Source organism: Podarcis erhardii (assembly GCF_964252035.2).
Source record: "Podarcis erhardii genome assembly, chromosome: 1".
Classification (NCBI taxonomy): Eukaryota; Metazoa; Chordata; class Lepidosauria; order Squamata; family Lacertidae; genus Podarcis; species Podarcis erhardii.
Genome location: NC_138497.1, coordinates 35,804,018 through 35,831,856, shown reverse-complemented (window position 1 = coordinate 35,831,856; position 27,839 = coordinate 35,804,018). Strand labels below are relative to the sequence as shown.

General features: G+C 40.3%; 1 protein-coding gene and 1 long non-coding RNA gene across 4 annotated transcripts in view; one reads left to right on the top strand and one right to left on the bottom strand.

The window, feature by feature from the left end:
- AKAP6 (A-kinase anchoring protein 6) overlaps positions 1-25,910 on the top strand; it is a 239,361-nt gene extending 213,451 nt beyond the window's left edge. For all 3 annotated transcript variants that reach the window (XM_081857580.1, XM_081857579.1, XM_081857578.1), the window contains exons 12-14: positions 847-1,062; positions 16,367-19,737; positions 24,932-25,910. In XM_081857580.1, the coding sequence (XP_081713706.1) occupies positions 847-1,062; positions 16,367-19,696 (3,546 nt within the window). In that variant the 3' untranslated portion in view covers positions 19,697-19,737; positions 24,932-25,910. The remainder of the gene's footprint in view (positions 1-846; positions 1,063-16,366; positions 19,738-24,931) is intronic.
- LOC309345740 overlaps positions 1-27,839 on the bottom strand; it is a 55,552-nt gene that overhangs the window by 1,083 nt on the left and 26,630 nt on the right. The window lies entirely within an intron of this gene.

Sequence of the window (27,839 nt, the reverse complement as noted above, 5' to 3'; positions counted from 1 at the left end):
AGGAAAGGCTAAATCTGGGCTGTTGCACATTGTGAGAAAACTGGGAGAGGAGAGGGATGAATTATTGTTGTTGTTGTTGTTGTTGTTGTTGTTGTTGTTGTTGTTGTTGTTGTTGTTTATTTATACCCCGCCCATCTGGCTGAGTTTCCCCAGCCACAGCCACTCTGGGCGGCTTCCAATCAAATGTTAAAAACAATACAGCATTAAATATTAAAAACTTTCCTAAACGGGGCTGCCTTCAGCTGTCTTTTAAAGATAAGATAGCTACTTATTTCCTTCACATCTGAAGGGAGGGCGTTCCACAGGGCGGGCGCCACTACCAAGAAGGCCCTCTGCCTGGTTCCCTGTAACCTCACTTCTCACAATGAGGGAACCGCCAGAAGTGCTGGATCTCAATGTCCGGGCTGGACAATGGGGGTGGTGACGCTCTTTTAGGTATACAGGGCCGAGGCTGTTTAGTTCTCATGCTGTTTGTTTGTTTGTTTGTTTGTTTGTTTGTTTGTTTGTTTGTTTGTTGAACTGGGGAAGTGCTGGGGCTCTTGACTGCCTACCTGGTTTGTTCATGGAGGGGCTTTTTGGGAGGAGGGGTGATAATAAATAAGCAGTACAAATACAAATATGAATTTGAATGCTCATGCGCTGCAGAGCACCTGAATGAAGTTCATGAACTGGTGCTCCATGGACCACAGTTTTGGAACCCCTGCTATAAGGTATGGTGTTGCATAATATTCTTAAAGCAGCAACAACACTGGACTCTGCAAGTGACTGCTGAATTATTATACTTATACTTATACCTATACTTATACTTATAAAGTGCATTGACACTGACCATTCTTCTGTCCACAGTCCCTCTGCTGCGAAATTAAACAGAGACGCCGAGGCGTGGGCTCAGTTTTGCGTTTGTGCCAGCACCTCCTTAATGACCAGGATACCTGTAACCTGAACGCAGATCACCAGTCAATGCAGCTGATAATTGTAAATCTTGAAAGGAGGTGGGAAGCCATCGTCATGCAAGCTGTCCAGTGGCAAACTAGACTGCAGAAGAAGTTGGCAAAGCATTCCGTAAGTGACACCTGCTTGATGTTCCTTCCCTTCAAATGCATTCACGTGGGGCATTTCCCCAGCACCTTAAAATCCTTCCTTGTTCCTCTTGATATCTTCACTGAAGGTGCAACAGCGAGCCAAATAATTAGGCTTCTGAACCTTTCTCCCCAAACATATAATGATCCTGTCAATGGAACCAACTGATTAATGGGCTATGAACACGTTGCACAAACTCGAGTTCTGTTTTTAAACACACAGATTCTGACCCTTTTAAGGCACTGAATGGATTTTGTGGAATTGAAATAAATGGCAGATAAGGGTAGTCAATGGTTTTCTGAATTAGACCAAAACATGTATTGTTGTTTGTAATATGATACACTTCAATCATTTGTCTAGATCTCTATAAAGCAGCCCCTGGACTTATTCTGAACATCCCGTTTGTCCAGCACTAGTCTGCATCTATGTGCTTTAGCCCATCAATTCCAACCTTATTGCCAAACAAAGTTAGAGAGCATGGAATAAGTACTATGGAAATAATGGTACCTGAAGAAGTGTGCATGCACACGAAAGCTCATACCAATAACAAAATTAGTTGGTCTCTAAGGAGCTATTGGAAGGATTTTTTTTATTATGGAAATAAGTGTTTTGTATGGGTTCAAAATATTAAGGTTGGAATTGTTCTACATGTAATCTACTTCAGCCTGTCCTGAGACAAGCTATCCAATATTTAAAGCATCCTCAATACATGCTCGTCCAACCTTTCGTTGAAGACCTGTGGAATTCTGACATTGCTTGCAACAGACAGATTGAAAAGTGTCTCGCTTTTATAGCAGCATTCCTAAAGGAGCTCATGACATAAATAGAACACCACAGGGGCAGCTGTGTGTTGGTGCCTTTGTTGGACCCCATCCCTCTATTAGAGCCAAATCAGGACCTTGCTCTGGTCCTTTCTTTACAGGGTAGTGGTGCAGAGACTGCCCATCTGATCCAGAAGCTTTATTCCTCTTAAAATAGCAGCAGTTGGCAAAAAGCTGTATTGTTTTTGTTGTGTTGTGCTCTCACTTTTTCACCTTCTGGTGCTGACTGTTCTCTTTTGCCTGAAGCAGAGGCAAGCGGCAACTGTGAAAAAGCTCTGCAGGCTGCTGAACACACGTGTAAAAGCGCCACTGCAGCCGGAGCTACTCTCATCTTTGCCATGCGAGCTGCTGCTGCTGGGTTTAGCTGCAGTTCCTCTAAATAAGCTGCTACGTGCTAATTAAAGGCTAGTGCTGCTCTTGCAGCAGGAGTGAAGTAGTCTTGTGGCTCTATTTGGATAGGAATCGATTGGGAGGTGAGGTAGGGGGAGTGTAAAAGCACTGTGTGTTTTCTTGATGTCAGGATGCCAGAGAACTTCACAAGCTCCACACTGCTTTGTTCCCATTTTGCCTGGGGTAACCTAGACTTCTTTGCTGGACTGAATTACATTTCACCTGGTAGGGAATGCAACTGGTGAGAAATGGCAGCCATTAAGAACTCTCCATATAGGTTTTATTTTTCGTTTTGGGGAGGCCTCTTGCTACGAACATATGCATTCCATATGAAAACAGGGCTAGTTTCCAAATCTTCCATTTTCTTAGATGATAAAAAGAGTTCTTAGAATCAGGATGCTGTAGTTGGAACTGAAATTAGCTAGTCTCTCTTGCATTCTTTTTCTCTCCCTCCCCTGCCGTCTCCCAATTCCAAGCTGGCATGCTACAACATTTCCTTTCATTCAGTTCCTGTGTAGTCATTTCTTGGGCTGATCCCAAGATTGCTTTCTCTGCTTTGCCTATCTCTCTGCACTTGATGGTGTGCCAGTCTTGGCACATGAATGGTATCCCCGGGAAACAAGTATATAGTTTTTTTATTTGAGGTTGTCCACAATATACTGTAATATATGAAAACAAATGGGATGTGTTTACATCTCTGATGGCATCAGACTCGGTGTTGGCAAGAGTCACTGACAGTGCAAATGCTGGCCTGGTTGATTAGATGTGTTACGGAAGTTCAGGAGTTGCTTCCCTCTTCTGTTCTTTTAATACATCTATCAGCATTTTCCTTTGACCATTTTCCTTTTCATGGTCCCTAATGGCAACGTATTATTCATGCTCGGGGGTTATGTTGAAATTATTTGTAAAGAGCTTGGAGATATATATATATATATTAGTAGCTTTTTAAAAGAACTTTTTGCTGCCTTTTAAAAGATCTTTTTACAATATCCACAGTTTCCCCCAAAACATAAAGTTTCTCTAGGACTGATAGCAGAAGACAGTTTGTTTCTCATATTGTCAGTGTATGTCAATATGAAAGCTGGCATTGAATTGCTGTGGTTTTTCCTTAAAATTCTAGAGCACTCCCCAATGCACTTTCCCCATCCAGTCATGTGTCAAGTCTATTTGCATAAAGTTTATTTCATTTAGTTCATTCATTTGATTAAGTGAAAAGGATTTGTGAATAATTCAGACTACCTGCCTATGAAATGGAATTCCAGGAGTAGTTTAACAATCAATCCTTCTTCCCAGGGAACTCTGGGAACTGTAACTCAGAGAGGGAAATAGGGCTCGCCTAACAGCTATCAGCACTCTAAACAAACTAAAGTTCCCAGAATTCATTGGGGAAAGCCATGGCGGGAAAGTTGTATAATAGTGCTTTAAATGTATGGCATGGATGTGGTTTTGGTGTAATGTTCTCCTAGTAGCGACTCTACCCAAATTCTGTCCCTGCGGCCCTGTTTAGTGCTTGTTATAGTCATCCAGTTTGGATGTAACCATAGTATTCATCCCTAGGAACAGAAGCAGTTGGTTAACCAACCTAAGCTAGTAAAAATATACTCATGGTCACAGCTGCCAACAAAAAGATTGACAGCTCGTCCACAGTGCTGCTTGTCCCATACATAGGAAGCTCAGGTCCAAGCAGTTTTCCACTTGATCAATGCTTTCTACACCCAGGTCTGAGCGGTTTCCCCTGGTCCCACTCCTTTCCCAGGAAAAACCTTCTCCTTGTAGAAGCTGCTCATATAAGCAGAATTGCCAGGGTTATAAATGAGGGTTTAGGCAAAACAGCTCTTCCAAAAGAGAGACTGTCGTTCTTTTCCATTCATTATCTGTGATTTCACTGTCCTTGCCTTGAAATCTGTCACATATAAGAGGCCACTGTTCATTTTCCCCCCCTACACAACTGAAGAAGCTGTTAGTTGCCACATTTTGAGTTGGTATCATTTAGGTTTGGGATGCCTGCCTGATTGAAGTCTGTTCCTTGCTCTCTGCAATATTTCTGACTTAGATTATTTATGTGGATTTGAGAAATGCTTCCTTTCCATCATGCAAATTTTCCTCTGCTGCCGAACGCTTCTGTAAGTACACTGTACTATGTGTCCAGCTCAATTCCCATGTGCATTGGCTTTGAAAGTATGCTGTACATCCAGCCACATAATTGAAAATAATAAGGCCACAATAAATGGGATGGCCTTAGGGTATAACACCCAAGGGATTCAATTGGTGTCACTCTGCATCAATGTCCATGCATCATGGTAATTGAGGTAACATAACCAATTACCACATTTTAATTAGAGTTGTAAGAACTTGGAAAAATCTGCGGTGGTGAGACAGCTCACTTTAAAAAACAACAACACCAAGCATTCGCTTTCCATAAGCCTTTTTCTTGGATGCTTATTCTTAGGAGTCAAAGAGGTTGCTGAAAGTACCATTTGAGAGGAGGTTGGGAAAAAATCCAGATTCTTTTTAATGAATGGAAAGCAAACCTGGAAACAAAAATGTGCTAAAATGCTGCATTCCTGCTAAGCTGATATCCTCATCCACTTCTTCTTTTGTGCTTCCCTGACACTTTTAGGGAAAGAAAACAGTTGTTCATAAAGTTGGCCCTCAATGAAGTGTCCTTGTTCTCTGCCTTTCCCATTGGTGAAATGCTTAAAAAAAATCAATAGCATGATGCTCATTACACATGTTGAAAAATCACCTATAGAAGAATGATGCACAAGTTATCACGTTGCTGTTTTGATACACATCACCACTCAATACTAACACCACTTGGCATCTGAAATGGCCTAATTGCGAACTAAATAATTATTTTGTGAAGCAAGAACAAATGGCAAAAGAAGTAGCATAAGAATTTACTATAGACCTCATTCTGCAAGCTGGTGTGAAAATCAGGAAAGAAAACACAGTCAGCATCCTGTGGAAATTACTTGCTCCATTTATGTTCCATTAATACCAGATACTTGATATAAGCCTTCCACGAGCATGTGTGTCCACAGGATTTTTTCAGGGAGGGGCACAGAAAACACTTTAAAAATGAGACTTCTTTCTAACCTCAGAACCCTGTTTTGCCCACAGTAGAGTCAATCCACAAGTAGAAACTTTTTTCTATTAATTTATATATCATTCTGGATCAGAATGTTTGTCTATAAAATGTTTGAATTCTTTTCATTTACCTTCTTGGGACCTTGTTTTAGGCCTTTGACTATTGCTGCTACTACAATGACTACTATTCCACATTTTATTTTGTTGGCATCTGTCTGTCTTGGGAGACAATGGAAGGGTGCACCTTTGTGGCTAAGTCAAACCATTAGAGAGTTACAGCGCCTGCTATGGCTGTAGAGACCGATATGAGAGAGAGATGTTTTGTTGCAGCTGGGGCAGATGAAGGTGTCCAGTGGTCCTGATGCAGGTGTACCAGTTTCACCAATTATTCTTAATCTTAACTGGATTTAAAATGCTGAATTATCCCATTGGTATACCTGTTACATTCAGTTTGTATGGAGAAAACAGTACAGGCTGTTACATTTTTAAATAAGCAGGAAGATAAAATTGATTCAATTTATATATCTATATATACACACATATACTAAATTAACAGCACAATTCTGACCACATCTACTCAGAACTAAGTCCTATTGAATTCTAATGTATTTACTCCTAGATAAGTGGGTTTAGGATTGCAGCCTAAATAACAATGACATTTCTCTATAATGCTGACAATGATTTGTCTATAAATGAGACTTCACTGCATTTATTTAGACTGTAAGAGTCTCTGTTTTTGTAGTCTATTGTTTGTTAATACTGTGAGAGAGTCGGTTAGATAGCAATACCTGCATAAAAGGTCATAGGTTCTAATTTTCAGTTTAATTGTTTTGAATTACAGTTTTGAATGTATCTGATTTTGAATTTTGCTAGAAAAACTGCTACCCTCCCACACACTTGCTTTGGGGTGAGTTCTATTGATCTCAGTTGTATAACTTCAGTTTTGATTTTAATCTGTGCCAAGGGGTATGCTCACAGTATGTTTAAACATTAACAACAAAATTGAGGATACTTTGAAGCTCTTACTTCTGAAAGCAGATACCAGTGTACTAAAACATGAGTAAATGGTTCCTGTATTTTCACTTCCATTGCCTAGTATAGCAGGACATCTTAGCATCTAGCTAAGTTTGCATCAAGTAAACACTCAGAATTATTGTGACAATATAATATGCCAAAACAGTCCAGCATATGTTAGCTATTTTGATATTTATTTTCTTTGCACTTTAGCATTTGTCTATGGAAAAAATACACTTTTGAGAGAGGATGCCTAAATAAGAATTGTGTATTGTTGCCTAAGTGTGTGTGTGTGTGTGTGTGTGTGTGTGTGTGTGTGTAATTAGATGGATGGACTGACATAAGCATATACACAAACATCTACAGTGTACCTATTTCCCCATATATATTTTAATGTTCCTATGTGTTTCTATATATATTTCACAGTAAAATGTCACTCCCGAGAAAGGTAAATTGATGGTTATGTAGAATTTTTCATTTTCTTTATCTATACAGCATTTGTATCATCACAGGAGTTCTAATCCATATTCAGGTCTCCATATTTGGTGTGCAGTAATATGTAAATTACCTAGCCAGCTGCATTAAGCAGTGTTTGTTTATTCTATTTCTTTTGGCACTGTGTGCACCTGAACCTCTGCCAAAAAAGGGGGGGGGGAATCCTGGCTGCTTCAGGGAACACTGTTCTGGAGAAGGGAAGTTCTGAAAGGAAACAGCACATCACAAATGAAACTGCACAGTTTGAAAGCATCAAAATCAAACCAAACTTTCTGTTCCTGGAAATATTGGTGTTTACAATGTAAAAAAATGATGTGTTTGTTATAATATAATGACGACACTGAATCTCTTTAGAAGGCTCTGTTTGCACTGACTCTGTAAACAAAGATGCTCCACTGAGAGCCTGCTACATTTGGCAGTTGGCTGCAACGAGTGAAAGATGAACATGGGAAGTTTAAGGGAAATAATTTCAACACAGCATATTCATTTCTCTGAATGTGTGGCATTTGAATGTGTTTGGACTTGGACAGCTGTGGAGCTTAAGTGTTAAAAAAATGGCATTAATGATGCATGGAGCTCTCCCCGCTTATGCTGGCAGAGTCCTCCTTCCAGTCTTCCAGTCTGACACTTCCTCTTTTATCCAGCCAGCTAATTTCCCCTCTTTTGTGAGGAGTAACTGTTTTCACACTACTGCTTACCCAGCAAGCCTCCTCATTGTTTCATGTTTAATTATCTTCTTGAGCTTCACCTTCTCAAGTGAAGAGAAAGAGGCTTGGGCCTCCCCATGACTCTAATGAAAGCTCAGTTTTATAGATGCACTGTGTGAATAAATGCAGTGTCTGATCTAGCAACATAATAAATGAGTTCCTAAAGTTTATGGAGTCATCGCTTATGCAGTCAGTTTACTCAGCAATGTTGAAAGATGCTGAATTTTTGCAGTTCAAAATTATTAGTAGTAGTACTGTTATTATTACTATTGGGGGGGGGGGACACTGTAATTCATCATGGAACTAGGAGCCATGAACATATCCCCAGAATGCTACAGATTGTACAAAAATATATCGCATTTAGTGCACACACAGACCTGATACACTTAGATAATGGGAAATTGTATCAGTGCCATTAATACTGATATTTTTCTCCCCTGTTGCTATTAGCTGTTAGTGCCTCATTTGCTATAGACATATTGCACCTCATAGGCCGTATGTGTGTGTGTGTGTGTGTTTCGCTACAATTATAGCATTGGGGGTTGTAGTACTGGAACTGCTGTGCGATTTTGGTCATTTCTATTACCAAAATCACTTGCTTGCAAGCAGAGGGATGTATTCAAGCCCAGGCTCTTGTTGCTCGTCAGTTTTCTTTCGTAAGTAGTGTTAGCTCCTGGCCCCTATATTTTGCAGTTCCACACTTAGAGCACACTTAGAGCAATTGCAAGATGGAAGGCAACATTTAAAAAAATATATACAGGCAGTTTCTATAAGCAATACGGCAAGCACCTGAAACAAGCAATATGGCTCTGCCTTCAGGCTTACAAGGTAATTACAATAACATGGGAAAAGAAAGAACTATGATAACTGGCCTCAGAATACTATCTTAGTCATACAACTGACCCTCTTTTGTTCCACCAAGGAGATTGGGATACATAAGCAGGCTCCTTTGTAGATTTTTTTATTTTTTTTTTTTCTAAAACAAACTTCTATCCTGCCCTTTGTTGCAATACCCAGGGTGGGTGCAACAAATAAATACAGTGGTACCTCAGGTTACATACGCTTCAGGTTACAGACTCTGCTAACCCAGAAATAGTGCTTCAGGTTAAGAACTTTGCTTCAGGATGAGAACAGAAATCGTGCTCCGGCAGCACGGCAGCAGCAGGAGGCCCCATTAGCTAAAGTGATGCTTCAGGTTAAGAACAGTTTCAGGTTAAGAACGGACCTCTGGAAAGAATTAAGTACTTAACCCAAGGTACCACTGTACATAAAACTGCTGACCCTTTTACCCCATGTGGCAAGCAGTGTCTCTGGAGCTTCTCAGGGATGAACCTTCCAGACTACCCAGGTTGGCCATTGGCTCTTGCATAAGAGGACTTCCTGCCTCAGCAGAACTTTGCTTGAACAACAAGCCCTGTGTGTATTGCTGGTTGGTGCTGACTCTTGACTTGTTCTCGGATCTGCCTTCTAGTTTTCCCTCTGACCTGGATTGCTTCTTGGTTGTGATTCTTGGTTTTTTTTCTCCAGTTCTGCCTTCTGGTTTGCCCTCTAATTTGGATTGCTCTTTAGTCCATACTTTAGTTTCTTCATCGCTTCAGACTGCTGTCTATGGAACAGCTCTGGCCTGAGTGAACGATATTGCCCACAGAGACAGGGGACGGTCCTTTTGCTGATCCCCTGCTGCAGTCCTCAACCCCAAATCCTGCCTGTGAGTTGAGGAGCTAAAGAGGAAGAGTGAATTGGCAAAAGTCATCTCCCTTCCAACAGTAACAGCCTGTTCACGGAAAGCAAAATCTGAATCCATCCCAGTGTGAGGATATTTACGTGTTGTATTGCTCTTGATAGGATACACATTTGAATAGGATATACCCCCTTCACATTCTTGAACAACTGGTCATGCATAAATGTGTTTTTAAGGCACATCTAGATATCTTGTTTGGTGGTTGTTGTTTTTCGTTGTTCCTTTTTCTTCCTGTGAATATCCTTTATTGTACTTGTTTGGAAGGGGGAATGAATATATTGCACCTGAAGCAATGTTGAGACCAAAATGACATTGAAGCTTGAACACACAAACGCATACATACCTGTCATGTAACCCCTTGACAGATGAAAAGCAAACTATAGAGTAGCAAAAGCAACTTCCAATAAAATGTGCTGTGTTTCCAGATGTTATCAACACAAATAAATCCCCTCTTCCTATACGATTTGACACGTAAACCAGTGATTGTCACTTAAATTGATTTAAAATGTGATAGACCAGAAAGTAACCACTGTTTTCCACAGTCCTTCCTTTTTTGAAGTCAGAGTGTTAACAGTGCTTAAGACCCAGTACTTACTTAAATGGGTACGCCCCACGCAATTTGTGGAAATTGTGAAATTTTCTTTGAATTGTTTAAGTGACCAAAATTTTAAACAGGACACCCATGTGTGTGTTTTTTCTGCAGTAGGTAATTTTGAAAGTTCCTTCCCTTGAACATTTGCAAGGGGCTTTAAAGGTTAACCAAATGAGTCTCTGGCATGGGCTAGGATCCAAAAAGGGTAGTAGATGGATAAATTGATTTTGTCATCGCGCCACATAATTCCCAGTGCAGACCTTTATGCTTGGAGCCCTGGAATGAATCATTCTGGTGACAAACTGTATCTTGCAAGAAATTACGAGTTGGAATCAGAGAAGCATGAGCAGAGTTCTTTTCATGCAAAGAGGGTTTTCTACCCATACCTTTCTTATACAGCTCTATGTGCCCCTGAAAAATCAGTTTACAGCAGTATCAAACAAATTCTGTAATCAAACAGGAAGCTCCCTATTCTTCCATTTTAGCCAAATGTGGGTTGCTGCATTTTAGCCAAATGGGGGTTACAATCAGTGGTGTACCTAGCCGCTTGGGTGGCCAGTGTGGCACATGCGTCCTGCAGCTGGGGGCAGGGCGCACTGCATCAAGCCTCTCCGCCGCCTCCCCCTCAGCTGGAGAGCAGCTGAGAAAGAGGCGGTGGGCAGACACAAGCCCCACGCTGCGGAGCCTGCAGGCGCCCAAACCACCACACCAGTGTGGTGTAGTGGTTAAGAGCGGTAGACTCGTAATCTGGTGAACCAGGTTCGCTTCCTCGCTCCTCCACATGCAGCTGCTGGGTGACCTTGGGCTAGTCACACTTCTCTGAAGTCTTTCAGCCCCACTCACCTCACAGAGTGCTGGCCCCCGCAGTGTGGCACCTTGTGCCAGCCGTGTTTCATTACGTTTGTTGACTGAACTAAAAAGTTTCATGAGCCCAATTTTTTATTATTATTATTATTATTATTATTATTATTATTATTATTATTATTAAAAACTCATATTTTTGTCATTTTGTCACACCCCCCCCCTCAGTGATGACACCCGGGGCAGACCACACACCCCGCACCCCCTTCCTTAAGGTTACCAGATTTTTCTCAATGAATCCAGGGACACTTTTCAACTTCCTATTAAATAGATGGATTTTGTCAGGGGACTGATTTGTAAATCCGGGGACTGTCCCTGGGAAACAGGGACGTCTGGTAACCTTACCAGCACTGGTTACAATACTATAAATGGTGTTTTAATGTCCCAGGTTTTCTCTTGATTCATGTGAAATAAATATAAGTTGAAAATTAAGCTGTCTTTGCTTTTTCAACTTTGGATATTGGGGGTGTTGAGGAGTGGGGGAGGGACAATCAATGCAATAGGGAACCCAGCTAATGGCTCATCAAATTCTTTCTAAATAGACAAGGAAATGGGATTTTCTCTTCCTTGAGCTTGCATATTGAACATCACAGCATTCCCAGTTGCTGCTCAAATGCCCTTTTATCTTTGTGTTTCTTATCATAAGATGTGCCTCAATGCAATGGATGAAGGATCACTAATAGTTGCACAAAATCAGATCCTTTACTGAGACCACATGGGTTGTGGACACCCTGCTGTGGTCAATGGTGCTATCCAACCATGTTTACAGACATCTGACTCTAGCATTCTTAATTGACCTTTCACAAGGATGTGGGTATAGTTTGGTGGTGGAACAGATACTTAGGATGAAGGAAGCCCAAAGCTTAATCCCTGGACTAGGAAAGACTCCTGTCTGAAACCCAGCTAGTATAGTACAGACAACACTGAACCTAGACAGACCACTGTCCTGTCTTAAAGCTCAATACAAGGTTGGAGCCATGCTTTGTCAAGAGCTCAAAAGGCTAATTATTTTCAATAAGAAAATTGATTTAGGGGGGAAATGTAGAACATATACCTCATCGTATCTCACAGCATAAAAATGACTCCTCTACTTCCCTTTAAAGCTAGAGTGATTTCCATCACATTTTCTACCAACAAATGCTAGGAAGGGCTATGAACAAGCGAAGAAACTAATATAAGGACTGAATTATAGTTGTGGGTACCTGCAATCATTAAATTTAAAAATATATATATTGTGTGTCTGACTCTAGGATCTTTATTTTCTTTAAAGAAAAGTAAACACAACATTGCTAATTAGCTTCTGCTTTAACTTTAATTACAGTAAGTATATGAATCTAATTGCTCTTGCCTCTAGAGAGCCATAGTAAAGTGCCGTATTTATACACATTTGTGGACCCAAAAATGTTGCAGCGTGAATGTCCTTTTACAGTTGCTGCTTATTAATGATGAGGTGTAGGTGTTGTGCAAAGAGGATAGCTCTCTGTTTGGCTGCAACACAAGGAGACCCATTTAGAACAAAAACATGAGGGCTGCAGAGGTGAAATGGGCACTGTAAACATGATTACTTCCCTCAGAAGAAGTAACTGGCATGCTGGCATTTTTCAAATACAAAATCATTTTTGTTTTTCATTGTGGTTCATACATTCTTTGAAGTGGGGGATGGCTTCTTTCATTCATTTTGCTTCATTTCCACAATGGTTTATCCAGTCGTTCAGAGCTGACAACTAGTGTAAGCAAAAGAAAAGGTAGTTGCTCCAACCACCAAAACTCTTTGTTAATTGTCCTGTAAAAGCATATGAGGTGTTTATGCTACAGGTCTGTTCTGTCAAGACATAAAAGCATCTTTATTGGAATATTACTATTCCAATATTCCTTGTCCCACCTGCAACCTGCCACTCCATTTTGGAAGCCCCTGCTTTGCTCAACACTATGGAGAAAATTTTCAGCTGGCTGCAGAAGGAGGAGAACCTTTCTTTCAGCAGATCCTGGGATCTACAACCCAGTGGGTGGTGTTCAATGAATTTTTACTCAGGGTAGATCTACTGAAATTAATTAATTTCCCATGTAAAACTCTGAGAAGTTAAGTGACAAAAAGTAAGTTTTGAAATAAGTGATCCCACAATTAAAATAAATGAGTTGAGGTTATGTCATTGTTTCTGTTCTGCTGTGGGATCTGCATGATGTGCAGAATAAATGAAGCAGGCAAAAGCTGATTTACAGCAGCAATGTTATCTTCCTTGCCAGAAAGTGACAAGCGTTTTATATTTAAGAAGCGGGTGGGTTCTGCAGGTTCACAAAATTATGGAGTCTGTAGCTAGTTTCCTGTCCCTTCAAATCTTAAAGAAGACATTAGTTACTCTTGGTATGCATTTTGAAATATGGAGAAAACTTCAGTGATGTCTCTGTATGCATGGAAGTTTTATGTAGAAGGTTTAAGAACTTATAGCCCTTTGGAGCTTTGCTTCACTAAACAATAGAATTCCAGTATCCCAGAATTAGAAGACATCTCATGTGTCATGCAGTCCCATCTACTGCAAAGTGTCCAGTTAAAAGGTCAGATAGGGAAATTGGATAGGAGCAATTTCCCATCTTTTCTATTGCATTGCACCACATCCTTTGAAAAGCCCCCCCCCCCCCCAAGAAATGCCTTTCTTCTTTTCTTTCACAGTTGAATATACATCTTAAAAACAAGAGGGGAAGGCTTCATCAGATTAGCTTTAAATGTTGTATACATAAAACCGACAATTTCATAGGAAGGCAACAATTTTCCCCCTACCGTCTTGCTTCATTATTCAGCAGTTTCCCAGAGCAATGTCAGCACAGGCAATATATGAAATTAATGTAGTATTTGATTAGACGACTGATGGATTGCTTTTACAACTAAAGTCTTTCACATTCATTAGTCATACTAACCAGTCATTAATACTGCTTTTATCAGCAAGCAAACAAATGGAAATTCAAATAAAAATTCAGCAGAGTTGGGTATACTCTATACAAAGGAGCTGTTATAAGAACTTGTATAACAGATGAACATTAACGCCCAGGTTGGGTGTCCCCAGGAATCTCATCCACGCTAAGGTCCCTTGTTGGGAGTGGCTTATGATTTTCATGCCTCCCTCACAACCACGAGTCTGTCTCAGTTGATATCTGGCCCCACCCACATAATACAGAACACTCTGAATTTGGTGCTTTGTGTTAGAAACCTGGTGTAGTTCCTTTGTCAGGGGCAGATAACATGATGGTGCGTTAGCCACAAAGACCTGCTTATTCTGAGTCAGACACTAAGTCCATCTAACTCAGTACTGTCCACACTGACTAGCAGAAGCTCTCCAGGGCTTCAGACAGACAACATTCCTAGCCCAGCCTAGAAATGCCAGGGGTTGAACTGAAGAACTTCCACATGCAACGCAAAGCAGATGCTAAGGTAACTCCAGGTGGTTTCCTGATAGTTTAGCAGGATGTTTCTGGTGCCTTGGCTGGCAAATCCCTTGAAGACACCTCTGCAATGGTGGAGCAAGCCGATTGGGTGCCTGGGGTGGCGCACGTGCCCAGGGGCAGGACCAACTGCCTGCAGGGCAGGGCAACCTGGGGCAGGACGCTTCGTGGGGCTTCCAAGGAGTCTGTCTATCTCCTCCCACTCAGCTGCCCTACAGCTGATGGGGAGGCGGCAGGCAGACCATTTGGGCAGCATGGAGCCTGCAGGTGCCCAAGCCACCACGTCACTCCCAGGAGAGATGTGTGGCTTGGGTGTGCTGCAGGCCCCGCGGTGAGTGCCGCTCAGCATTTTGTCACCCCCTGAGGGGTGACACCCAGGGCAGACCCCCGCCCCGTCCCCTTCCTCCGCCCCTGCACCTCTGGAATGGGTAAATAGATTGTGCAGTTGCTGTAATTACTTCTGAGAGTCCTTTCCTGCTGGTTAAGTTCAACGGTTTTCTGTGGAGCTTAGGTGATGAATGGCAAGATGTCCACTAGGTGTGATAGCAAAGCTAATCCAACTGAACACTGACTAAAGGCTGCTGGAGGGTCTACCCCATGACTGTGATGGCTGCAAAAAAACACCATTTCTTTTCCACCACCATCACTTACAAAGAGTCTTCTAGTAGAGCTCTTGCACGTGTCAAGAGGTCTGTTGCATCTTCCTCAAGGAGGAATGGATAGCGGTGACTAACCTCATATTAAGGCAGAAAGTCAGGATATAAGCATTTTCCCTATCTAAAATACTATAGACTTTTAAAATATTACTTTTTCACTTGGCCTCCCATACATTTACAATTCAGATAAGCTTTCACATTCAGATAATAGATAATCTTTTGAATAATTGTTGTTACTAATGCTCAGTGTATTGTACATAACCCAAAGTCTATCTTCCAGTTTGGGTTGTGTAGCATTTGGCCTCCAGATTGGAAATTCCCTTGATAAAGCCAGGTTGAAATGTTAGTATTTTATGTTGGGGGAATGGGGGCATACTAGCAATTCTGTTGGTGTACTGGTCATTCTTCTGTTTAAGAAAGACTTCCTGGCTAAACTGACAGAGGTAGCCACATATCTCAGGACATCAGCAATCATGCTGAGACTTCCTCTTTTAGTGTGGTGTTGCTCAGGACATCATGGCTGCCACGAGAAGCATTATACTATTACCACCATATTGTATTACAAACCAAAAACATGTACGGTAGGTTATACATTGGGTTGACTGTTCAGTACTGGCCTAGTATCTGAGCATGAAGGGGATTCTACAGTCTCCTCTGTCGTTCTCAGATTGTTACATGGTTATAGTTAGAATAGTCACTCCCTGTCTCTAAAAGCCAAACTAGATATGGCACTAAATTTATTACTTTGAAGCATACTGGGTTGTGGAGTGGGCAGGAGGGGCATTGAGTGGGACCACAGCACGCAGTAGGGGAAGTTTAACCTTGGCTCTCCAGCTGCAATTGTAACAAAACAAAAAAAACCCTACCTCATCTTGTCTTCTACACAGATAATCCTAGGCATCCTAAAACTAGCACCAGTTTCCTGAGGAGTTTGTGGTGCTGATCCTGTTTGTAGCTATGGGTGGGGAGACAGACAGTTGAGTCCTTGAAATACACTGCAGATTGGCACCTCACCAGATCCAATACCAGCAGCCTCAACCTTGAGTTTGGGAGCCACTAATTGGACGAGGCAGAATAGGCTGAAGCTTAGACGAGCTGGAGTTTATGGTGCATGGTGACCCCTAGATTCTAGAGAAAGAAGGAACTGCTGTTTTTAATGCTTGGTTAAGCAGGTATGAGGGATTCTGTTGAACTTACCGCTATTGCTAGATTTCTAGTTTAGCAGCCCAATGCCCAGTGAACTTCATAGCTAAGATAGAATCTGAATGAGCTTTTCTATGTCCACACTCTGAACTTTACCTATTGCTCTTTACTGTTATTTATTGTATTTCAGTAATTTATATCTTGTTTTATGCAGCATAGCAAAACTGATGAGAAATGGGCTTTTTACAAGGAGTAAGGAACTATGTATTGACTTTCAGTTATGGAGGTGGGATGTACTGTTTGTGATTTAACTGATTATTCTATTTCTCTGTTTTTAACAGGAATCCCTGAATGTTATCGATCCAAGCTTAATGGAGCTGAATGGTACAAATGAAGATGCACTAGAATGGGATGAAATGGATATAAGTAATACGTTGATTAGCGTTAATGAGGAATTCAATGAGCTTGATCAAGAACTGAAGCAAGATGACACAAAACTGAACTCTCCCTATGAAGCATGTGGTAATAATGACTGTCCCAAACAGGAGGAAAATCCCACTGTACATGAAAATTGCCTCAGCAGCCCAAGCATTACAGCATCTCCAGTTCCACAGGTCTACCAAGTGTACAGCCTTCACAATGTAGAGCTATCAGGGGAAAATAATATCTCTCTAATGAAAAAGACATCCAAATCCTCCACACTTACACACTTGGACACTTTAAAGAAGCATGTGGATAAGAACTCTTTGTTGTCACCAACCAAACATTTGCCAGAACTAATGGGCAGGACCACTTTGACAAGCCCACAGAATTATATGTATCACAGCGGAAATGTAAGTAGGCATTCTGACAGTCAGAATAAAACAGTCAATGGAAGTGAGGCAGAAGCTATCCAAAATCCTGATGTCCATTTGCAAAATGATACTGATAGAAAGCAGGATAATTCTGTGACTAGCATTTCAGATTCCCAGTTAGGGAATATAGTTGATGTGATAAAACAAAATTTAAAGCAAGCGGATGGGGAGATCCATTTTAATTTCTTAAATACTTCCCAGTCAAAGTCCAGCGACAGAGCTAAAAGCCTGGGCAGCATCGCCCAACAGGGCTCTGAGGGTTCAGAAGAGTTGCAACAAGGAAAACACAATGTCTTTACATTTTATGACTATTCTTACCTTCAGGGTTCCAAATTCAAGCTACCAATCATAATGAAACAATCAAACTCAGAAAAAGCACATAAGCAGGGTAGTTTGCTTCATGGCTTTTATTTTGATAAAGTCCCCTTGAAATCGGAACATCAACCTTTAGAGTTCAAGCCACTTGTATCTACAGATGAGATTGCTTTCTCAACCAACTTGGATGATGGAGACCCCAAACGCTGTGAATTTGTGGAGGATTTGAAGAAACTGAGCGACCCAACAAATGCAAAGCTGTGCCCAACTTTATCTCATAGCTCTTCTTTAGACTCCCTTTCGGTGACAAATGAGTTGTTTGGCTCGACTGTTTTTAGAAGTGGAGATGGGCTTCATCGTAGCACATCCTTGGAGAGTTGGCTAACACCCTACAAAAGCAATGAAGATCTTTTTAGTTGCAATGGCTCTGGAGACCTAAGTGGAAGTAGTGATTCAGTTGGGGAACTTAGCAAAAGGACCTTAGACCTTTTGAATCGTCTGGAAAATATCCAGAGCCCTTTAGACCAAAAAATAAAGCGTAGCATCTCTGATATCACACTCCAAAGCACTTCTCAAAGAATGTCCTTGGCTGGCCAGTTGTCATTGGATATTGCGTCTTCTATCAATGAAGATTCACCGGCTTCTCTCACTGAGCTAAGCAGCAGCGATGACCTGTCTTTGTGCTCTGAAGATATTGTACTGCACAGAAATAAAGCACCAGATTCAAATGCATCATTCAGAAAACACCTCAGTCGGTCGGTAGCTGATGAGAGCGATGTCAACGTTAGCATGATTGTTAATGTTTCCTGTACCTCCGCTTGCACTGATGATGAAGATGATAGTGATTTGCTATCAAGTTCTACTCTCACCTTGACTGAGGAAGAGCTAGGCATTAAAGATGAAGATGATGATTCTAGTATTGCAACTGATGAGGATATTTATGAAGACTGCAATTTAATTTCAGGACTTGACTACATAAAGAATGAACTCTACACTTGGATCAGACCAAAATTTAATCTGACAAAGGAGAAGAGAAAGTGCAATCTGGATGATGAAATCCAGGGCTGTAAGAATTTAAGAAGTAATGAGACTTTGAAAGCAAAAGATTCATTGAGCATTGAAAAATTCTTGAATGATTCCATACGCAAGCTTTCAAAAAATAATGGCAACAGTAAGAACACATCAGAGAGCCATGATGAGTCAGGGACAAAAAGGCAAATGAAAAATGATGGCTTTCAAGTTTCCAAAGATCACTTTGTGGATGACATGGAGAATGGAAATGTTACTATTACACAAGAAAGTCCAAAGGAAGAACATATTCAAATTTCAACTGCTGCCATGAATGTTAGCCCACTTAGTAAAGGAAGTGAAAATGAATGTTGTATCTGTGAAGCATTTACTGATAGTTCGGATGATTCACGTATGGATGGTAAAGAGCCAGCTCAATTGTCAAAAATATCCAGCTCTCAGAAAGAATATAAAAAACATATTCAGTTTGAAGGCCATTCTATTATAAAACCTTTTACAGAATTTGACTCGGATATGAAAAGTTCAGATATGGCATTACCAAAATCGCTGCCAAATGATCAGCAAAGCAGAACAGGAATTAGTGAACATGGCGGAGATTGCTGTGAATCTTTAAAATCAAATGAAGCAGAAGAAAATGCATCAGCTGGCTGTAGTGATTCCTGTTGTAGCTGTGAAACTGCTGCTTTTGATAAAAGAAATGAGGAGGATTGTTCAGTGCACAACTTTGTGATGGAGATAATTGACATGGCCTCAACAGCCTTAAAGAACAAGTCTCAGCCTGAAAGTGAACCAGCTGTTCCACATTCATTAGCCCAGATCAGGGAAAAGGTTCTAGAACATTCTCACAGGCCCATTCAACTTAGAAAAGGTGATTTTTATTCGTACCTCTCACTTTCTTCCCATGACAGTGACTGTGGGGAGGTAACTAAATATGTTGAAGAAAAGACCAGCACTCCAGTCCCTCTAGACTTTGCGGAAAATATTGAATGCTTTTTTGAAGCCTGTCCTGAAGATGAACGAGTGGAACAGCAGGGATATCTTCCTGACAGTGAAGTGGAAGTAAAATACGAAGCCCTGGATTTAACAGATGAACCTAAAATATCTGCTGAATGTAGTGGCTTTTCTTTCTTAAGTGAGGAAATGGACATCAGCATGCCTGGCTCTCTTAGCCAGATGATACCAGATAATTTAAGTTATGCTAGTGAATCTTTGAGTCTAGACATCCCTAATGAATGTCCAGTCTTGAATTCCTTCCCAAATAACTCTAAAGAAAATCATCTCGGAGAGCCACTTGGGATCGCAAGGTCTGAAGAAGGTTTTGCTTCCTCTATAAAGGCCTCAGCTGAAGCCATTCAATTAATGCCTGATCACTTGAAAGAGAAGGGTGTTTTGCACCGGGACACTAAAACTCTTACATGTGAAGAAAACCTCCTGCATCTTCACAAAGAAAGGCACATAAATACACAGAGGTAGAATGTATTCCTCCATGGACACACACATTGTTTCATAAAGAGGTAGGTACTAAACACTACGAGCTTTGCTTATTGCTGACATGACTATAATGAAGCAGGAAATGTGTGGCCTTTCAGAGTTTTCGAGTAGATCATAGCATTGTGTCTCTTGAATTAAAAACCATTCCAGGCCACTTCTTTTATGTTTAAGATACAGATACAGACTCAGATAAACAAGCATCAGCTGAGAATGGCAAATATGCGTTCAAATCACTACCTTTATTTGTCAAGATTCACAAAAGCAGGAGCTGATCCCTAGCTGATCACTTCACATATTTCCTTCCCTGTGAAAAGCAGCTAGTTAAATACTATTTTCAGCTGATGTGAACAGCATTCATTTTGTACTTTGGCTCAATCTGTGCTCAAAAAAGAAAGAAAGAAAGAACTAGAACTTGTGTGATTCAGACTTCTTGGTTGCATTTCCTCAGATATTTGTACTATGCAAAATTACCCAATGAATCCAAGAGAAATCAGTAGCAATCTTCTTTCTGCAATGCAGCAGTTATCAGTGGAAGCAGATTCAAAAGAGATGCAATACTGTCCCACTGTTGGGGGAAAGGAAGATGGGAGAAACTGAGTGTTACACCTAGTATATTCTGGGCTTTCCTTGACAGCCCTTTGCTTCCTATCTGGGTAACTCTGCTCAGAGACAGCAAACTAGTCCACACCATGAGGGTGAATATAGCTGATCCTGCCTCTGTTGACGGGGAAGGAAAGTTAAGATGAGAGGATCTCCACTTGCTCTCTTGGTTCTAGGTTACCCAACTCACTACAGCCTTCTGTAGGCATTCAGGAAAATGGCTTAACACATTTGCGGAGGGCAGGGGACAGCAATGAGTGCACTAGGCCCCCACCCTCATCCCCATCCCCATCTGTGAGTTGGATTGTGGCTGTCTAGATTGGAGTGCTTCCTGTAACTTGGAGGCTTTCTGTGTGATGTAGATCACTGTAAAAAGCAGGCTTCCACATCACACAGGAAGCCTACGTAAGTGGAAGCACTCTGCAACTCAGCAAGTACACTTGTTATTGTTCTCTGCTCTGTCACACACATTAGATTAGCCAGTTTCTTAAATGCCTGGAGAAAACATGTAAGACAGGAGAAAGGAACAAATGCACTATCTAAAGCTATTCCTTTCCGGTGATTGCTATATGGGAATGCAAACTGCCCTACTGAAATAGAAAAATGACCCTTCTCTATTGAAGTACTGTATGGGCAGCTTGGAAGAGGATAGTGGTATCTTTTGCAGGTGCCCAAGTATGATGTGATCCTGCACCCCCATTGTCCTGAGCTGTAGAAACAACAGGAGGATGACACAGCTAAGGGAGAAGCACTCACAGCAATTTCATGAGAGTTCCAACAGAACTACAATGTTTACCATTTCTGTAACACAGGATATATACATAATACTCTACCACAGTGGAATCAAGTAATGCCCTGATCAAATGCAGAGAGGAATATTAATTTCATTGGCCTAACTCTGCAAAGGATTGTGTTGAAAGAGTCTGCGGCAGTTTAAGGACTAGTACCTTTGGGCTACAATCCTATACATGCTTGTTTGGGAATAAGCCTCATTTAACTCAACAGGCTTATTTTTTGAGTAGACATATGTAATCTGATTCTATTGTTATTGTGGTTTAATATTTCTTGGACTACAAAAGCTTATGTCACAATAAACATAATGATTTTTGAAGTGCCACAGGTCTCTGTGATTCTTTTTTCCCTGCCAAAGACAAATACAGGTTTCTCTTTTTACCATTTGTTTCTGCAAAGATAGACAGTGTTTTGATGATAAATCTATGTTATATGCCCTAGTCCAGCTTTGGAGTTCCCTGTGTGGATTACTTGCTGGTTCAGGAACTCTGAGCATAAACTACATGTACATCTAAAGGAGGATATTTTATATGCATTAAATTTCTTTCATTGGGATACACATCCTGATGTGCACCCCCATTTGAATTTAGTATTTCATAAATGCCTTTTAAAGTGCAATTTGAGCTGGATTGGGGAACATGTCCATAGAAAATTGGTATTTCCAGTGCAACCTCTGCTCCTGTGAACTTATTTCATTTCTTGTGCTATCCAACATTGATAAAGTACCATCCCATGGGCCCATTTTTCCACCTCATTATCTGTGATCAGAACACTACTATTTATTCACACTGTATTTTAACAACACTCTGTGTAGCGAAAACAGTTTTGCAGTTTTTACACAAGCACCATTTATTCTGGAGAAATTCCAACACGGCAACTGCTTGTGAACTCCTGAGATTAAGAGACAGTGCAGTCGCTGCTACGGCCAGCTCAACCTCTGAAAACACCCGCTTGTGTGAATTGTGCAAAGGCGTGAGCAGCATAACGTTAACATTCAAGTGAACTACTGCTGCCCGTTCACTCAGAGTAAGACCCACTGAGTTCAATGGGGCATACTCCCAGGTTAGTCTGTATAGCAAGGTTAGCCAACATACTGCCCTCCAGATATTGTTGAACTAAGAACCTCATCAGCCCAAGCCATCACTGCCAGTGTTCAGGAATACTTGGAGTCATAATCCAACAACACCTGCAGATCATTAAGACTGCCCTTGTTTGTGGGATTGCAGCCTCAAGATGGCTTTATGTGTGGAAGTCCAGGCGCATTTTGCTGGGGAACTCTGGGTCAGAGTACTGTTTATGTTACAGTGAAAGGAAACTCTCTGCCGAAGGCTCTGGTATCTGTATTTTCAATGGATTCTAGAAGTCCCTTTCCCCCACTGTAAGAGCTTAGTCGATACTTTAACTTCATCTCTCATGCTATGGGAAATGAATTAGAAGCAATCTATCCTAATTTGTTAACTTATTCAAATAACAGTTATTATACTTAACTATGCTAAAGATTATCTTTTTGGTGGCAGATTGTTTATTTTTTTGATGAGCCTAATTACTGATTTTCCAAAGGTAATTTACATTTATTACTAATACATCTCTTAAAATGTGACAGATAAATGTTGTTCCCATAAGTGTATTATGAAAAAAGTTACTATTTAAAAACACATTATTTAATTTGAAAGATAAATGGCAAACACCATTTTTTTTTTCCTGGAGCACCTGTGCTGCTAAGCTCATTAAAATGTGTGATTTTATGTGGAGCTGTGATACTTAAGAGAAAAAATTATCTATGGTATATGTGTACCCTAAAAATAAACTCAGTTCGCAAAGGTGACAGTATGCATATTTACCAACGTAGCTCAACTAATTTCACATGATTTTTGCTCCAGCTGCAAGCCAGAATAAAGCTGTTGTGAGCAAATCTATTTTGCCACTGAATGTATCTAAGTTGTAATCTCATTCTTTTAGCACCGTGCTATAAAATTGACCATTAAGCAAAAGTAATAGCAGCTTTGAAAAGTTCTATATCAGGAGTGATAATTCTATCCTGTCATCTGGCGCGGTTTAATACCGCACTACTGTTGTTGTTTTTAATTTCCTCATGGAGGTGAAAGCTTCCAAAGAATAAATATACAAAGCAGATGAGATCTCACAATCTTCTGCTGTTGCGTTGAGTATGACCCATGACCCTCCCCACCTGTAGAATTTTTTAAGGAACATAGGAAGATGCCTTATACCAAGTCAGAATATTTGTTCCCTTTGTCTAGCATGGTTTCCTCTGACTCTGGCAGAAGTCTTTCCCATTGCCTGCTACTTCATCTTTTGAGCTGGAGATGCCACAGATTGAAGGTGGAACCTTCTACATGCAAGAATGTGCTCTTCCACTGAGCCATCTCCCCTTCCCTGTGGTAGAGTCCCCTCTCTTCCTGCAACAGTGCTAGAACTGGCCACCATTTGTACACATGGAGCACAGTTATGGAGGCAACACATTTGCATAAGCCAGATCCCACTCAAAGATCACCCTCTTGGGTGACTGATTCCGGTTCATATGTGGGGGGTTTTCTGTATCCTTCATTTCAGTATATATCCTCAGACAATCACATATCACAGCAAATTTGTTCCGGCATGCCTGATTCCAGGCAGAAATACTGGTTAGTACCCAACTGAATTGTACTCAGACCCACTGAAGTTAATTTATGCATATTAGTCACAACTAGCCAACCAGTTGTTGTTTTTTAATTCCCTGATATCGATGTAAGTTTAGATGTTTGAAATGCATAGAGTCCTAGAGTGAGGCTTTTTTAATTGAAAGCCCACTACTACAAGTTTTAAGAACAGGCATGCTACAAACTTCCCAATGATGCATTAGGTTCCAGTTCAAACCACATGCCTGTGCTTTGCTTTTTTTAATACAATTTTGTGCAAACACCATTTTCTATAAAAATAGAGAGGTCAGTTACAGCAAATAAGATCAAAGCTGAAGGTACCTGGATAGAAGCAGCTATTTCCACTTAATTTGGAAGGCATATAATGCAAGCCTGGAGTGCCACCTCGGAAATGCTTGAGAGAGGTACTTTGTACCTCTTAGCTGTATTCTGATGGTTATTTCTTCATAATCCTCATCATAAGCTTTGACTCTTTGTTGCATAGGTTAACCCTAAACTCCAGGCCATGAAAGTTCTACCTAATGAAAAAGCACTCATTGCTCTCACGATATATTAATGCAGCATCTTATATTTACAAACTGTTTGCGTGAGTCCTCTCACTTTATTGACTCACTTGTTTTATTCTTCAGGGAGCTATAAATGATAACTTAAATAGTTTGTGTAACCTACTTACACCCCAAGCCTAAACAGATTACTTGGAAGTAAGTTCCCCTGATTTTAATGGGACTTACTTCCATGTAATGGGTTTAGGGCTGGAGATTATTTTGGTTGGTTGGCCTTTATTGAGTCATGCATCCCTATTGATTGGTACACTTGCAAAAGGCAGAGAAGGTAAGTTCACAGGCACCTGAAAGGACAGGATGGAGGGAAAAGGTCAGGCTTGATTATTTCCCCTGTGCCTTTTGAAACTAAATCTTGTTTTATAAAAATCAATGAAGTTTCTACATCAATAAAAAGACATCTCTCTGATAGTGACTTAAACCTCAGGCTGTGAAAAATTGTTGCTCGTATCCTGTCATTTCTTCTTTTTTTTTTTTTTTTTTTGCATATAAGTACATTGGTATGACGTCATGGAGTAGCTATTTTTGGTTGGTCTGAAACAGGCTTGTGTTTTGTAAATGAAAATGTACTTCATGTAACCTGCTATTACCTTTTTCTTTTCTTTTAGAAACTTGGCTGCATTTCAAGTGCAGGCTCATCCTCTAAACTCTGGGATGACCTCTAATTCCATTGTATCACTGCCTTTTGTTACACTTGACTCCCAAGATAAATTTTCCTTCCAACTGTGATTTGTCCATGCTGGTTTTGTGACCAGGATGCATATGCTGGTCCTGTTTCAATTTTCACTTTTGCTTTGTAACAAAACCATTTGCTTTCATGTGGATTTCTTTCCCAAGCTACCTCTTAACAACTTACCCTTCCGAATGTGTATGTCTCTGTATTTACTTTTCAGCCACAAAGTTTTTGGGGTTTTTTTAAATGATTTTGCAGTTCCACAGAATGTATTATTATTCTGGATCACCATTTCTGAATTGTAAATGTCAGTTATTCTCCTATTTTATGTATTAAATTTGATATTTTATGTGTATAATGCATATTGTTTATTGAAAGTATTTTATGTTATAGAATGGGAATTTTATTTGATTGCAGCAAAAGGAAAAGTCCCTCATGCTCTTGAATCAACACAGTGGAAGTTACACAAAAGAAATACAAATGCATCCTTTCATTTTAATTTTACAAGATTAATCTATGCAACACTTCAAGAAACAACTACACAGTGTTGTATATTAAGAACTGTTAACATTCTACTGAATTAAGTACAACATTTTGGTTTTCTACAATGCTTCTTGAGGTGGTAATCAGAAAAAAAACCCACATTTTTAAAAATTGTGCCTTGCTGTATTTCTTATAACATTTATTAAAAAGCTGCTTTCATAGTAAAATTATGTTGGTTTGAAGGAAGGAAATAGCAAGGTGTGAATAATTTCTGTATATATGTATAACCAAGTGTAAACATTGATGTATAATTACAGTATAAAATGCTTTAATGTTTGTGATGCCCAGTGGTGTGGAAAACATAAGCCTTAAAACCACTAGATTGCATGATAATTAGAACTGGCATAATAAATGTAGTTTACTGGGGAAAATTTGGAATTGGCTCTCATTTACCTGAATCCTGTTTAAAAGCAAGCAATGCATACAGTTTCTAAAAACTATCTATTTACTTATACAGTCCCGGTCAGTACTGTGTAGGCAATATAAGAATGTATAATGAGGACACCTAAGTCTATGCACAGACCAAACACTGATGATTTGCCCAAACATCTTGGCCACTGCATTAAAAAAAAAGTTGTTTTATTTATTATTGTTATTGCATTTCTATCCTGCCTTTCCTCCAAGCAGCTCAAGGTGGTATATATGGTTCCCATTCTCCTCCTCCTCATGGTTATCCCAACACCAACCCTGTGAGATAGGTTAGGCTGAGAGAATGTGACTGGCCCAAGGTCACCTGTCATGGCTGAGTGGGGATCCGAACCCTGGACTCCTAGGTCCTAGGATAGCTAGAACTACTACACCCCACTGGCCTTTAAGATGCAGATATGATGGATACCAGAGATCTTGCTGCTAGAAAATGAAGAATATATAAATATGTACATCACATTAGGGTTAATGTTCAGTGCTGGAATGTTTATTAGTTGCAGTAACGTAGAAAATGTACTATATATACATCACCATATTATATAGTATATATATATAGTTATATATATACTATATAACATCACCATTTGTTGATCCCTTGTTCCAAAATTTCCAAACTCACTTGGAGGCATTTTCAGCCCCATGGAGGAAGATACTTTCTACTAGTGCTGACTAAATAAGATCCTGAAAAACATTTTGAGGGTGGGAGAACAGGGTAGGGGCTCCTGAATCCTTTAGGAAACTTCTTTTGTTCTAACCCCTGTGCTGATCAATTAACTTAAACAGGTAGATCCCTCCAGAAATGATGGTCTTAGAAAGCCTGCTTCTCTCTTCTCTCGCCACTTACATCAGTCCCTTCTTTAAACCTTAGCAGCATTACCTCAAATATGGTTCAAGTCTGCTGCTTGTTTATACTTCGAAACTAAGGCGGCAAAATGGTTTCCTACTGTTGCAACCCTCATGGGTTCAGCTAAAACAGAACAGCTCCTTTCGTGCCAAAGTGCAATTTCTGATGCAGGTTTGGCCACTGTTGATGGTAGAAATGTCAGAGGTTTCTTATGTCCATGAAAGCAGCCAACAGAAACCTGTCAGCTTGCAAGGGTTTATCATGTGGTAAAAGGGTGAAGTGAAAATATGTTTGTGCATCCTCAGATCACCTTTCAGCTTTGCTGTTTAGTTGGCATGGTCCAAGTCTGGCCCCTGGCTTTTACAAAAGGTCCCAGAAAGGTGGATTGAGCCCTGCCTTGTATTGAGCCCTGAGGAAAATAATGTCATTTGGCTTCAAATACCAATACAAAGCTTGCGATTTTAAAAATGTGGTTGAAGAGGGGCTGCTTTGATCCAGAAAGCATCTATATATGCTTGGAAAATAATATACACCAGGTTGATTTTCTCTGCACATATGATAAATAACTGGCACCACTGGATATTAATCACAAAAATATCCTTGCATCCTAATTGTCCTATTAGTGCTATCAAATGTGTTCTAACTATTGTTTGTATTATGATGATGAGACTATTGCACTTAATCCAAAGTGGATTGTTTTTTAACATGGCAAACAGGACACAAGAGATGCATTTTCCAGCTGCTGACATTGTGGCAAGAATCAAAGAATGCCCCTTAGTCCCCTTAGGTTCTTACATTCATGCCAGTCCCAATTGATTAGTACTGCGTTTGGCAATATCTCACTAGAAGTCTTTTAGAAGTGTTTTCCCCTTATGCACAGGGACTGTTTTCATGTGCTAATCTGATTACAAAAGAATATTTTTATCTGCGTTCTGTGCCAGTAAATAGCAGGCTGCCCTGATATTTATTTTTATTTTACTTTTAACAGCTTTTTTGCAACCACAGTTTACAACGGTACACTTTGCTTCAG